This window comes from Macrosteles quadrilineatus, unplaced genomic scaffold (genome assembly GCF_028750875.1).
Source record: "Macrosteles quadrilineatus isolate MER2022 unplaced genomic scaffold, UCM_ALF_1.0 Scaffold_2__2_contigs__length_208266976, whole genome shotgun sequence".
Taxonomy (NCBI): domain Eukaryota; kingdom Metazoa; phylum Arthropoda; class Insecta; order Hemiptera; family Cicadellidae; genus Macrosteles; species Macrosteles quadrilineatus.
The window spans coordinates 46,884,662-46,899,965 of NW_026542595.1; the positions used below are offsets into that span (position 1 = coordinate 46,884,662).

Sequence of the window (15,304 nt, forward strand, 5' to 3'; positions counted from 1 at the left end):
CCTAAGTTAAAATAGAAATGAATCATGCAAGACTACTAGAAAATAAACCCAGTGTCATTGCAGAATAAGCAGGAAAACAGCTAGCTTACCTAGAAGAAGTGTAGGTAGACCATAGAACACAAAGACATAGGTACCCATTTTGTAAACTTAATCACTTTTTCTACACTTGACTAAGCCCTCCAGGGGACGAAAAATTGTGTATTGAGTGTCTCTTCTGTGTGTCCTGTAGCCTACATACACTTCTTCTAGACAAGCTAGCTGCTCCTCCTTATTCTAAAATTCAAAATCCTGGCCTAGAGACTTTCCTGGAACAAAACTAAGCCCAGAGTCAAATGTTTTCATTAAGGAATGCTTCTGATCAAGAACCAATCATTTAATTGTTTATTGTTAAAGCCATTTCAATTTCACATTATAAACCCAATAGAAATAAAAGTACGGTATACAATTCAATTCAGACTCAATTTACAGGTGAAATCATTAAAAGATATTAAGTATTTTAAAAAAATACCCTTTGTTGTTGTTTATAACTGAAAGGTTCAACTGTTTCACATGATATAACATTAAAAAAATATTTTATAGTACCGGTACTTTTGTAAAAAAAATACAAGTTACATAAAAGTACATTTTTGTATTAGACTTTAACTAGAAATTATTTGATCAAATACTTGGATTGTTGTGATTTAAATGTATTGTTTTCAACCATAAAACTGATGAGATAAAACTTTTATATCTTTGAAACACATTTTGACACTTTGGTTTCAGTATTTTGTACAGATCTGTCTTCAATTCAATTATTAAGGAAAAGAATAACTGAAGTTTTAACATACAATTATTTTACTTAACGAAGAGACTAGTTGTATTAGGCCCTAAAAATGTTTACTTGACTATAAACAGTTAATCTAAAAAAGTAAAAACAACCAAAACCCTAAGTTCTAATGACTAGCAGTTGTGAATACATTGTGCTTCATACCAAGCTTGCTAATAACAGTAAGTGACATACACACAATGCACAATAGGCTGGTGTTTGCTAGCTGATTACAATATCTATCATACTGTGTGTAATAGATCAGCAGCGAGAGCAAAATCCATCAAAAACTATACATTTCACAACAAAACTACAATGTCACCAAACATGCATATGGCATATGTCACATACTGTAAAGCTATTCTAGTTGGTGTAACTAGATTATAATAACCTATAAATTACCCAAACAAATATACAAAAATAATTTCTATCAAATAAAATTAAAAAAAATAATACAGATACAAGAATAAAACTAAAAGAGATACAAGAGAATTTTAAGACATTAAAAAGTTTGAAACACTACTATTGTTCAGAACACTGAAAAAATACACATCTTGAATAATAAAAAAAACATATTTCATAGTAATATTTTCACATTATATATAATTTAATATCAGTCATGACTGCATTAAAATGAATGAACTTAAACTTTACATTTTTAAAATGTACTTAAGAAATCAATAACTATAGTGGAGTGAAGTGACTATTCTAATGTTGTTCTAAACTTTGATAAAAAGTAGACTATGATAGAGGGCAAAGTCTTTTAAAGCAAGGTTAGATTACCATCCACACATAAAATAATATTCTTGTTTATACGATGGACTTTACTTGATGTCAAAAGTAATTTATTATTAGTTCCGGTGTCTAAGGGATATGTCGGCCAAAGTCACTAACAACACTACAAGATCGCGCCACTCATCCTATACTCATCTCCATTCATACTTTGTTTAAAATAAAAACATTCGTATGATCGCCATTTCAAAGTAAAGTATTAAAGTATTAAAATACTTTTGAAAACAGAGGTTTACATTTTTCATTTTCACATTTTAATGTAAGAAATGAAATTATTGACTGTTGATTAAAAAAAAAACAAAAAAAAAAATAACAAACACATTGAATGACTGATTCGTTTGGAACGTCTTTTAACTTAAATCATAATAATCATAATTTGTTCACAAATGGATGGTAATTTGACTTAGAGACACAGTAAGTAGCATAGGAGGGACTTTTGTAGTATAGATAGAAACTAAATTACTAACTCTTATTATATTTGGACATGAAAATATGATATTCCAAAATAAAGCTAAGAAAGTATAAATATCACATTTCCTAGTTAGCTCTCGGGGGGAATGGACAAGTGAGCGTAGTACTCTTTTAACTCACAGTAGAAAAAAACAAACAATTATTACTGTCAATTATTAATATTATTTGATGAGTATTAGACTGACATATTCACACAATAAAAAATTATTAATCAAATTGATTTTTCTAAGTTTTAAGGAGTAAACTAAATAAAAAAAAATAATAGTTTGCATTTTCCTATGTTAAGTTTTGTCACAGTAAAAATATAGCTTAATTTTTTTGAGAATGGCTTAAATGACTTTTAAAATATAATTTTGTTGAAATGAAAAAAAAAATAATTGAATGCATAACTTAACCTATTTTAACCCTTGAGAGACCAACCTCCCGATTTTTCGGAAGTTGGTGTTTTTGCTATTAACGATGAACTTCCGATATATCGGCAGTTTAAACAAACGATTATTTAACTTTTTTTTATATCTAGAACAGCATGCAAAAAATTTGATAGAGAGGTGCTATTCAAAACTTATAGTATTTTTTTTATAACATTGCAGAAACTGTTAAAAGTACCCCGGTCCTAAGCAGCGCGTCATATACTATAGGGTTGGTCTCCAAAGGGTTAAATGTAAAAATACATCTTCACTACCTGGTTACATATTAAATTATCGTTACCATTCTCCAACTAGCAGTGAAACTCATTGTTACCTCTAGTCATTGTAAATACATATAAATACAAGCATTCAGTAGTTTTGCTTCGAGATCTCAAAAGAAGCAAAGATTACGCTCGTCATATTTTAAAAATCTAAAATAAAACTAATATTAATTGGTTATAGAATATTCTCACTACAAACGTCTTATGTATTAGTAACTTTAGGCCGTACTTTAGGAAGGATTGACAGACTAGACTGCAGCCCAGTTGCGAGTGGCCCACAACAAGGCGTACGTAGCAGCCTGTGTGTTGACTGTGGAGGTGCCCGTCACATCCTTGTATCTCTTGATGAGACTGCGGTAGCCTCTACCCACGGTGACTAGGACAGTCTCACCCCCTGATGGAGGCTGTAAAGCCAAGATGGCCGACACCTCCTCCTGGAAGGGCCGGAACACTGTGATTGGTCGCATGGTCGCTTGCTCTGCCACCACGATACATCCCCAGGTTGTGCCGATGTAAACCTCGGAGTCCAGCACACACAGACTGGTCACCTGACAAACACACAGTGATACAGTGACTTAATGTGTATTGTTGCTGCCTGTGCTGGCTCGGGGAGAGGTGAGTGTATGACAGTCTTAAACATAACAATGATGAATTGCCATATTCTCCTTATTTGATTGAGTGGGTTCCACAGATAAGACAATACTGATGAAGTCATATTCTGGCAGAAAATGTTTACGTGTAGGACTGGTATCATACACTTTTAATACGGTTCTAGAACAAAAATGGACAACATGATACAAATAAAATTTTAGACATTTGTAATTTGTTTTGTGTTGATTGATAAGGTTTAAGTTTAATTTTGGGGTAAGTAGAAGAGAAGCTTTACTAGTTGGTTGTATTTGTAATGATAAAAAAAAATTGGTAAAAAGTTATAAAAAATTGGTGGTGTAAAATTTTACTTATCAAAAAAACTGGTGACTTTCAAGTGCTGAACAGATCATGAGAACAAAACAACTGGTTTCAAGTGGATTACCACAAGCAAACCAGTTGAGAGTGTTATTTTTGGGCTTAGTATGAGATTACATTAGATAAGGCCTTTATTGTCACGGATTATCAAGCTTCATAGAGCATTAACATCACTTAATAACCATTAAACATTGTTTCATACTGATGATGATAGATTTCCACACTCAAACTATGATTGATTACAAAACACCAGTAAGTTTACTTATGAAAAGTATTGTCAAGACAAATTGTAAAATCATTACTAGGCCTATATCAGTCCCTCAAGCAAGAGTAAGGGTACCATAAAAAGCTTTGTAGCCTCAACAGTTTTGTTGAGTTGAAGCATTTAACGATTTAACAAAATTCATTTTGGCTTTGTTGATCATTGTATTAAGACAAGAAACATCGAACAATCATGAGGTTGATTGAATGATGGAAAAACATGATTTTTTTAAGGATATTATTGTATGAAAGTGAGATCAAACCTGACAGCGGCCTGGACTGAGATGCTCTTCTATACTGATAGACTTGAGGCTCTCAGAACACGGCACCAGCTTGGAACAGTCCAGCTTGTTAACTATAGCTCTGGTTGCAGGGTCCCATTGGTAAACAACACACCCTGAAACACAACATAATACCCTTATACTTGAGGCTCTCAGAACACGGCACCAGCTTGGAACAGTCCAGCTTGTTAACTATAGCTCTGGTTGCAGGGTCCCATTGGTAAACAACACACCCTGAAACACAACATAATACCCTTATACTTGAAGCTCTCAGAACACGGCACCAGCTTGGAACAGTCCAGCTTGTTAACTATAGCTCTGGTTGCAGGGTCCCATTGGTAAACAACACACCCTGAAACACAACACAATACCCTTATACTTGAGGCTCTCAGAACACGGCACCAGCTTGGAACAGTCCAGCTTGTTAACTATAGCTCTGGTTGCAGGGTCCCATTGGTAAACAACACACCCTGAAACACAACACAATACCCTTATACTGATTGACTCGGACTGATCAAAATGAAGTGGCAGTGCCTATACCTTTAACAACACCTAGAGAGTTTTGATGGATGATAATTACGGAAAGTAAATAAAATAAACGTCTTAACACTTAAAACATATATTTACACTTATACTGTTACTCACAAGACGGTAAATATACAAAAAAGATGGTAAGTGTTCGCTTATGGGGTCTGATGATGATTGGAGTGTCCAATCGAAATCGATCACCACTTACCATCTTTTTTGTATATTTACCGTTCTGTGAGTAACAGTATAAGCGTAAATATATGTTTTAAGTGTTATAAGACGTTTCTTTATTTACTTTCTGAAAATTTAATAACACGTACAATGCTGATCAAGAAGTTATTTGGTTGATAATTATTAAAAACTTGAGAAAAAATCAAAATCAAACCTCATTATTTAATTTTTGTAGATTTAAATTAGCTTACAGTAGACTCCCTCTTATCCAGACGCCTTTTAACCGGACTAAACTCGGCGGAAATGACATCGGTTTAACCGGACTAGATTGGCAGGAAGTGGGCGGTACTGAAACGACTGTTCTCGTGGGAAAGATTTGGGACCAGTGATCGCGTGTCTAAATACAATGCTCTCCTAATAAGAGGGAGTCTACTGTATGTAGATTCTTAAACATGTTTGATACTGTTAACAGTAGAATGGAAATAAGAATAAGAATACATTAGGTGTGACATGCATTTAAAAATGTCATCTTTCTTTCCATGATAATCATAATTATTAATTATATCAGTAATCAAGATCATGAACATCCCCCCCCCCCCCCCCCCCCCCGATCGTGGGAACATTATGTTTAGTCTCCTGCCATCGAGATAAAATCATGACTTTCCCATTGTGTAACCTTTGCAGACGCTTTCAGCGATCACAATAATATCCCAGAAAGACAAGCTTTTGGTTCAGTTTGAAAATTAAGATTCTAAAAAGTACTAACGCAACATTCTAAATATGAGCCTAATTCTCTTAAAAGAAATTTTTTACAAAACAATCTCTTAAAGCCAAGAACAGTATATTGCTAAAAGATAACACTGTTATAGCTAAAACAGCAAATAAAAATAACCACAAGACATATTTTTGTGTATTAATAATTTTAATTCGTAGCATTATTAGCAGCAACAGGGACAATAACATACCAGGGTAGACGTAGGTCCACACGGAGGCTGGCCAGTCCCTGTAGTGGACAGGAGCGTGAGATGACACCACCTGTAGCACGTCCACGTTGGCGATGACTGGCTCATAGTGGTTCAGCAACTCATGTCCTGTCACCACGTTGTCCTTCATGGCGTAGATAGACAATGCTCCGTGGCTCTCCCCACACCACAACTCACACTCACTGTCACAAATAAAACTACTGTAGCAGAAAAAGTGAGCGGGCTTTAGTCTCCGAGGTCCAAAGTTCAAATCCCGTTAATCACCCATGTAATAATACTGGTTCTCTAGAACTAGGTCCCAATTTTGGGCTAGAGCCTAAGTGTCCTAGGATGTAATCGAAGGAAATAGATCTACAACAGAATCTGACCTTCTGTGTAGTTAGGATTGTCTATGGTACAGTTGAACCTCTATAAGACGAATTTCAAGAGGTACGGGAAAAAATCGTACTATAGAGGTATTCTTAATAAAGAGGGTCGTTTTATCGAGGTTTAATGCTGCTGTTATTCTTCTTATAGAGGTTTCTCCTCGCTCCAAGGTTTCTCCAAACAATGACTGAGGAAGGAGGAGGGATCGGTGGGGGTTTCATGTTGAGACAAGCTTCTGTTTGTTTTGAAAACTACGTACTATGGAGGTTAAGATTATGATAAATTTGTCTTATAGAGGTCACGTTAGTCTTGTAGAGGTTTTGTGCTAAGAATATTCGTTGTATAGAGGTTAATCAGTCCTAGCCCATGTCACAAACAAATTCGTCTTATGGAGGTTTTTAACTTAATTACAACGTTGTATAGAGGTGTTTTTAGCATTGACCTATATGAAAGTGTCAAGGGGATTTAAAAAATTCGTCTTATCGAGGAATTCGTTTTATCGAGGTTCGTACAAACGAGGTTCAACTGTAATGCTTTTCTTAAAAGGTGGGAATAGTGATTTTACAAAATTTCTTCCATGCATGTAGGGCGAGGCAATGAGAGTGCCACAATTTTTTAATAGTATGAATTTAATACAATTTAGCCTACCCTATACATATAAATAGCACATCAAAACATAGCTTATCTTATGCCATTTTAACTCAATCGGGACATTTTCCCATTTCTTGGTTTGTTAAGTGAGTCCTTATCCTATTTTACGTTAGTTTAGCCACTTGAAAATTCCATCGAATACTTGCCCCAGGATTTCTTCAGGAATCGCTTAAGTTTCCTGAAAAATCCTCAGCTTAGGTCAAGCAAATCTTTGGGGCGACTTTGAAAAACCTTAAAGAAAACCCAAAACCCAAAGAAAGAAAAGACCCAATGGTAAGCTTCCAACAACAGAGGCTTCCTAGTTCCTGGCAAACCTCTTTGGACTTTTGAGTTACTGCAATTTGCACTCTTTCTTCCACATTTACAGGTGTATGAAGGGCTTGGCAGATTCCACCGATTATTTTTACAATTTAGGCTGTTATTTTTAAAACGTTAACCCAGTTCCCTATCATTTTCTGATCTGAAACAGTGCCATGTAACCAGCGATGAAATGTGGTCCAAACAACTTCTGAGTGTTTGCAAAAGAATTACTATTCTTAAGGTTTCAACAGCAAAATCAAAGTTTTAACAACCCATTAGCACCATGTTAACTAAAGTGGAATAGTTTAATTGAGATTATTAGCACAGCTGTTCATTCATTGTTGCACTTCCTATCATGTGACAGTAAAAGAAAATTGGGATGCTCCTCATTGCCTCGCCCTGTATCCTAACAATCCTAACAACATGTTCAGCAAACTCTTAAGGAATGATTTGACTCTCATTTCCATAAAAACAATCCTGGATGTTGAAAGAATGCTAAAAATTCCCTAAACCGTGTTGTTTTTTTTTTTACTTTTTGAGTGCTATCACCTCCTTGGAACTCTGCTTAGTGAGTTAGCCTGGTTTTAAAATAATTCAAACATATGTTAATTTATAAACAAACATTATAAATCATTGTTTATTTACCTAATATGTTGTTACCAGAGGCTGAGGATGGTTTTTGATAAAAAATCGAAATATACCACTTTTTTTAGTAATTGTGTATAATTTAGTAATGAGTAAACGACAAACCAAGGATAATAATGATAATTCCATCACGAAAAAAAAACATACCGGAATGAATGAGTTAGAGTAGTTGAATCTTAACCTTCCTTCTTAAAGTATAATAGGGTTTATGGTAGAATTATTTTGTAACGGGTTTTTGTAAATTTATTTGTAACAATTTTAGGCTATAATCTTGGATTTGTTTTCATATTAAGTGGTCGCCGCACACCATGTTTTGGACTGCTCAGATGGCAATCTATACTTGCCGAAAGAAGGAAAAAAAATTTGACCTGAAAGGGTTAATAAGAATAATGAATTTAAATCACAAGAAAATATCTAAGCACAACTGAATATTTCTTTTTAATATAAGCACCTTCCATCGTCACTGCAGTACACAGCAGTGATGGCGTGGAGCACAGTGCTGCTACCTAGCTCAGTCATGACAAAGCTGCCTTCAGCTGAGGTGTGGGAGGGGGGAGATGAGTCACTGCAGACCAAGAACACACGGCCATTGCTCAGCCCGACTGCTACACGAGCCTGACAAACATAGTGTATGGTTAGACATTTGTACCATTGTGCCTATATATGGTGCATTGGATAGAGGCACCATGTATTGATCAGCCCAATTATTGATCAGCGAAACAACGGCCGATCCTTTATTACTGCCGCCCGACCGAGTTTAATCTAAAGGGAATTAGGAAGCCCAGTAATGTTAAGTATTTTTTTTTAAATATTATAAATACAAATAAAATGATTCAATATCACGGTTTAACTAATAATCTCTGTTAATTTGATACCTGTTAAACGGCTCTCAACTGATGCTACTTTGGTAGGTCTATATTGCATTTTGGGTTTTTAATTCTACAACTTGTTTAATCTATTAGTATTATTACCTAAACAGTTTAGTGTTGCCCTGCATGTCATTTACAGCTAAGTGATTTAACCTAATTAAGTTGTTCCAAATTGTTGTTAATTTGTCTCCAACCTGTTCCATATATACCAATTCTTAAATCACCTTTCTCCACAGCCATTTCTGATCTGGAGCTTTCTACATAAATTAGGCTAGTGACTTGAGCTCTGGTTAGATCAAGTGACTACTTATGTCTAATATCATAGTTAATTTAAGGCTCGGACAGCAATTGACAATTGATAGTTTAGAGTACAAAGTTGGTAATTTATTGACAAAATTAAGAATATTATCAACTTCGATTGACGAACTAAAGCTTCATTTCACCAACCTAATAAAATAAAACAAAAACAATGTTGGAGAATAGTAAAAGATTTCTTCTTATAATTGTACACTATTTCAAGGAAGCGGAAAAACTGAGCTTACAAAGAGATATTAGAGAACAAGTAACATCTGCATTATGGACAGTACTGTACAATACAAGAGATCTCACCTGATTGCTAAGGTAGAGCAGAGAACACACCCTAACTGTGTCCGCAGGGTCCAGAGTGTAGCTAAACACATGGCTGCAGTCTCCCGCCCTGCACAAGTAACAAACATTCATGTATCAGGTAGGGCAAAGACCAAACACAAATGTTAAACGATGAAGTTGCCAGAGAGTGATGCATGATTGAGACCCCTTAACCAGATATTGCTAGAAAATATCCTCTGAAAAAGTAAGCCGTTGGCATGAGCCATAAAACCGTGTTTCATCAGTCTGTGTGTGACATAACATAAGATACCAACATACATGCAAAACCACAGCTACCCCCTCAGATTTAGAAGCCTTTTCAGTGATAAAACAGCGGTCTCCAACTGCTCCAAACTGAAGAGTAGGACGTCGTTCACCCTTCAAAAATCACACATTGGATGCAGCAAGTGAGCTGGGAAAAAGGGCTAGAATATGCTTCCTAAAATTTACAATTCCATTAAAACTTGAGCCAGAGCATTGTCCTGCATGGGACTGTCTGGGATAACTGGGAACGGATACACCCTTCGGGACCAAGCCCTTACCCTGATTCCTCACAGCCTGACCTCTGTTGGCCTAGTATCTGAAATCCTATCACATCAGGGATTGCCCGCGGCAGAGCTGGACTTCTGAACACATGCTGCACTCTGTGACTAGAGCCCAAAGAGGCTGGTTCCTGACGACGTGCCAAAGAATTCCATCAGAAGCGCGAGCCACTCTGCACTATAAGAACATTCCCAGGGTTTAATTGTGCCCACCAGTGAAAAAGGAGGAATACATAATAAATATTGAAATGGGGTTGAAAGTAGGAAAATAAAAGGAAAGACAAAAGATTTTGAGAACCAAGCCATAGATACGAAGGGAACTTGGCCTCAACGAAAGATAAGGATCTCCCAACCCCTGATAGTCGCCTCTTACCATATGCCGGGGAAGACTGTGGTCCTATTCTAACCCGAGATTCACCTCAAGTAAATTATTTGAAGTATGCCTAAATCATACCTAAAGACATGAATAGTCCCAGCATTGTCGCCAAGCCACACACAGTTGTCTACGAGACAAGCAGCAGTCGGGCATTCAGGAAGGGACAGTGTAGAGTACTGTACACAAGTGTGGCCACTGACAACCAACTGGTCTGTACGAGAGTTGCCACAGGCTAGCCACAGCTCTCCTCCGACACCTCCCTCCTCTGTAACAGTATAACATTAAGTAGACTATCACCTATGATGAGCACTTTATTGCTCTTAGCTCCCGGAATTCCAGTAAAACTTTCAATCAGTAAAAAAGAGTGATAACAATTACTTTGCCATTGCTTACAGATTTTGTAAATTTGCAGATCCTTGTAGCTGCACTTTTTTAAATATTAAAATATATTGACACTGTGTTGTTGTTTTACTACCAATCAACAAATTTAGGTTTAGGTTGATGATTGTTTTTGAGTCATTACAAATTACATACCTAAAAAAAAAAAAAAAAATTATTTCAAACTATGGGTCTGTGGGCCAGAATTTTTATCTTCGAGTGAGGTTGAATAAACAACTTATGGGGTCTCGGGCTGCTCAAAAATTGAGGTCATAATAAAATCAAAAATCTTCTGCAGACATGGTGAAATTATGAACATCTTTCCCTTTCATGACAAAATTGAGAGCATCTTCAGTGGTCGAGGTAAAATCATCACCGTCTCCCATGATTGTGACAAAATTGTTAACATAACCTGTGGTCGCTGTCATGTTGAACTGTCACAATCAAAATTTGTCAGTATTTGAGAACACGTCTCTTTCTGCCATTGCGAAAATAAAAGGTTGGCTCGGCTTAACCCAAACCGCTGGTCTGACCCGATCTGAAAATATCAGACCTTTATTTAAACCATTACTAAACAACAGTACCACTATACCAGTGTGTAGAAGTGGGGCGGCCACAGTGGCAGTTACAGGAGCAGAATGGTCTAGTGACACAATGTCATGGAGATGGGTGAACTCTGGGGCTGAGGCGATAGACACTATCTGGCTGGCTGAAGGTCGATCTCGTGGTTGCTGACACCAGCACAGCACCATTAGGTCCAGCATGTAGGTTGGGTACAAGGTTTCCTGCAACATTAAAATTATTAATTACCAATTGGATGCAAGATTTAGTTTTTAGGGAAAATTTCCTTCCAAGCAGTTCCCTATTTACTGTATTTTAGCTACAGTTATAATTGGCTAGAACTGTATTTTTGTTTAAAAGATTAATGGACAATGTAAGTGAACAAATTATTCTAAATTGTTATTATGCATTTTTACATTCTAACCTACAATAATGATGTTCTCTTAGGCTAGGACCTGTAACTCTGTAGGAGCCAAAACCGTTTTCAAATGGCAAAGGAAAGCAGTTAGGTGCATTAGAGGAACAAAGCCCAGGGACGATTGCAGAGTAGATTTTAAGGCCTTAAAAATCCTAACCCTTCCATCTTTATACATTTGAAATATCTTATTATACGTAAAAGAGAATATAGACCAGTATAGCACCGATCTGACATACATGCACATTACACAATAAATAGCCATCATCTCAATTTACCACTTACAAGACTTACACTTACACACAATAGCTACAAATATCTTAGTATGAAATCTTTTAATAAATTGTCCCCTTCTGCAGTACCGGTAACAATTCCTATGACAAATTAAAAACCATCCTTGATTCATGGTTAAAATTAAAATGTTTTTACTCTGTCTGTAGATAAGTTCTTGTCCTTGGAGGTTTTAGACAAATTTTTTAAATAATTTAATATCAAGGTTCCTGTTATTTATCCAGGTCTATGTTTAATGCTTTAACGATAAGATGCCATTTGACAATGTCAATTGCTTTTCTAGAGCTGAAAACAATAAAGAGATTTGATTTGATTTACTTAAAACATGTTAAATAGATCGGTTAGTGAATTGGTAACTCAGTTTTAAAAGGATGAACTTTTTTTTATGTTTAAAATTGCACAGGTGAAATTTAATTGTTAAAAATATGTGGATCAGTAACGTTTGTGGTGCTGACCCTGTGAGTGAGAGGAGGTCGTCCACCTTCCAGGATACACTCCTTGACAGACTCATGGCTCTCAAACGGTTGATGAAGTGTGAGCAGCTCGTATATGAACATGCCAAAGGAGAAACAGTCCACCTGCAGACAGAGTAGATTGAGATAAGAATAATTACAAAAATATTTACCTTGCGCTTGCACAGTGTACACATTGTGTAGAAATATTCTCCTCTATTATATACTGTGAGATTGATTGTGACAAAGGTAAAAATCTTCTGCCATAGATTCTACTCTGAAATATTTTGTTTTTAACAGAACTGTGGTGTTCCACATCCAATAACACACGTAAAAAACTCATAAAAATGTACCTATTACTAACCTATCTATTTTACACAATGATTCTACCAATTCTACATATTCTACCAAGATTGTGCATATTTGTCCTATATGAAAGTTGTAAAAGGTATCAATTAGTTATGGTATGGATAGATCTATATAACCAATATTTACCTTTTCTGTGTATTCTTCTTCACCATTATATCTCATGATTTCCGGAGCCATGAATCCCTCTGTCCCTCCAAACCCTTTGGTGCCAGAAGGTAAGGTCAGTCGGCTGATACCATAGTCTGCCAGCTTGATGTGTACAGGCACCTCCATGTGATCGTGGAAGGGAGGAGGAATAGACCACACCAACACATTCTCACTCTTCAGGTCTCTGTAGATGATATGCTGCTGATGAAGATACTCTATTGCCTTCGCCGTCTGTAACAAGTGTTTTAAGCATATTAAACTTTACCTAGACCTACTGTACAGACTTTCAGATAATACAGTAGCCATTTTATCCAATAAACACTTTGTCAGTCATTCAAAGTATATTCAGGGTCAATTCAAATGCGTTCCTAATCTAATGAATTTAAGACTCTTATAAAACTAGTTTTATCTTGTGTACAATACGAGGCATGTTTTTTAAGTAAGTACGGTTTTTAAATTTCTCTGTTCTAGCGCTGCGATTGGCATTTTGGACATTTGCGCTGTGTACGTGCATCTATTGGAAATCCTGCGCCGGAAATTCGGCAACAATCGGCTGTGTTTACATCCGGTTTTGAGCATGTAAAATGGTGCCGCCAATTGAGACTGCTGCCGACTGTGAAGTGCATGCTGTAATTAGATTTTTAAATGCTAAAGGTGTGAAAGCCATTGGAATTCATTGACAGATTAGTGAAATGTATGGCGACAACATTATGAGTAAAGGAAACTCATCATATAATGATGAGATCGTAATCCGTCTATTCTCTCTCACTTTTTCATCAACTTTACGCACCAATTCAGTAATGACAGATGGCCACCCAGTGTGTTGCTCATCATGAACGTTGGTGGGGCCGTCTTTAATCCCTTACCAACTTTCGTACCATCACGTCACTAATAATGTTCTCGCCATACACTTCACTAATCTGTCAATGAATTTCAATGGCTTTCACACCTTTATCTCTTAAAAATCGAATTACAGCGTGCACTTCACAGTCGGCGGCAGTCTCAATTGGCGGCACCATTTTAAATGCTCAAAACCAGATGTAAACTAGCCGATTGTTGCCGAATTTCCGGCGCAGGCTTTCCAATAGATTCACGCACACAGCACAAATGTCCAAAATGCCAATCGAAGCGCTGGAACGGAGAAATTTAAAAACTGTACGTACTAAAAAAAATGCCTCGTATTCTACACGAGATAAAACTAGTTGTATAAGAGTCTTAAATTCATTAGATTAGGAACCAGGCCTATTTAAGGGGAAAGGAAGAGCCAAGGCCACACTAAAAAAACAGGCCGTAATGCTCGTCAAGCATGACGTCACGATAGAAGAGGGCAACGACGTAATGTTTGCCGTTTGTGATCAGCTGCTTGTTTTAATCTTTCCTCGGAAAATAAATAAATAAATACCTACGTCATTGCCGTCTTCTATCGTGACGTCATGCTTGATGAGCATTACTGCCTGTTTTTGTAGTGTGGCCTTGGAAGAGCCCTTGTATTGGTAATTATTAGTAATCTGTCAGAAAACCTATCTCTCTTTCTCTTTAATGGATGTGCAACTAAGACAAACAGGTAAAAACACGGAAACCTTTATTGTCTAAATTAGATTCTGTTTGAAAGCAGGAATGTTTATTTTAACATTGTGTTACATATCATAGTCACATTTAATCTATAACAATGTACTGAAAGTAGTAGTGTGCAGTAGCTAGAGTACCTGCAGTATAACAGCTTGCAGTGTGTAAGTAGGCAGCTTAGCTCCACTCCGTCTGTAGTGCCGCAGTGTTATGTCCAAAGCCCCGAGGGGTGCCAGGTCCAGTACCAGAGCCAGAGGTCGTGTACACACTCCCACCAGTGGCACTATGTGGGGATGGCGCAAGGTCAATAGGATGTTCAGCTCCTGACGTGCCGTACAGTAGGCCTTGCTGGCGTACTGCAGAGGGTCTCGGTCCCACTTGCCCTGCGCTCCCTGTAAGTGAGAGAAACACTCTGATAATATAAAATTATGTATATGAATTTGAATGGATGATTTATTTGGCTTCTTGGGACCTCAAAACAAAAAAAGGCTGGGTATTATGAGACTTACCGTAATAGCTTATTCCCTAGAGTGGGAAATTCGCTAAAAACATGTACTCAAACGATTTTGTGAACCAGCTTCATCGGGCTATAGGAACGGAGTTTTATGAGGGGTTTTGTAGAGTAAAAAATGAAAATGTGTTTTTCCCATTTTTGTTTCTTTCTGAACCGTTAATTAAGTGGAGCTAAAAAAACAAATAGAACCGCTTTTGTATGCTAAATGACTACAGAGTAAAATTTTAAAACCCATGTTATTCTTACAAAGAATAGGAAAACTCTTGTAGTCTGCTTATTTATGAATAAA

The 15,304-nt window shown here is 36.6% G+C and overlaps 1 protein-coding gene across 1 annotated transcript in view; it reads right to left on the minus strand.

Annotated features, from left to right (window-relative positions):
* Positions 1 to 2,350: 2,350 nt before the first annotated feature.
* Positions 2,351 to 15,304, minus strand: part of LOC128987558 (leucine-rich repeat serine/threonine-protein kinase 1) — a 144,907-nt gene continuing 131,953 nt past the window's right edge. Inside the window, exons 37-46 of the mRNA XM_054408466.1 lie at positions 14,642 to 14,893; positions 12,915 to 13,166; positions 12,423 to 12,545; positions 11,293 to 11,485; positions 10,401 to 10,587; positions 9,387 to 9,474; positions 8,360 to 8,523; positions 5,929 to 6,128; positions 4,247 to 4,380; positions 2,351 to 3,304 (exon numbers count right to left, since the gene is read on the minus strand). Coding sequence (XP_054264441.1) covers positions 3,005 to 3,304; positions 4,247 to 4,380; positions 5,929 to 6,128; positions 8,360 to 8,523; positions 9,387 to 9,474; positions 10,401 to 10,587; positions 11,293 to 11,485; positions 12,423 to 12,545; positions 12,915 to 13,166; positions 14,642 to 14,893 — 1,893 coding nt within the window. The 3' untranslated portion in view covers positions 2,351 to 3,004. The remainder of the gene's footprint in view (positions 3,305 to 4,246; positions 4,381 to 5,928; positions 6,129 to 8,359; positions 8,524 to 9,386; positions 9,475 to 10,400; positions 10,588 to 11,292; positions 11,486 to 12,422; positions 12,546 to 12,914; positions 13,167 to 14,641; positions 14,894 to 15,304) is intronic.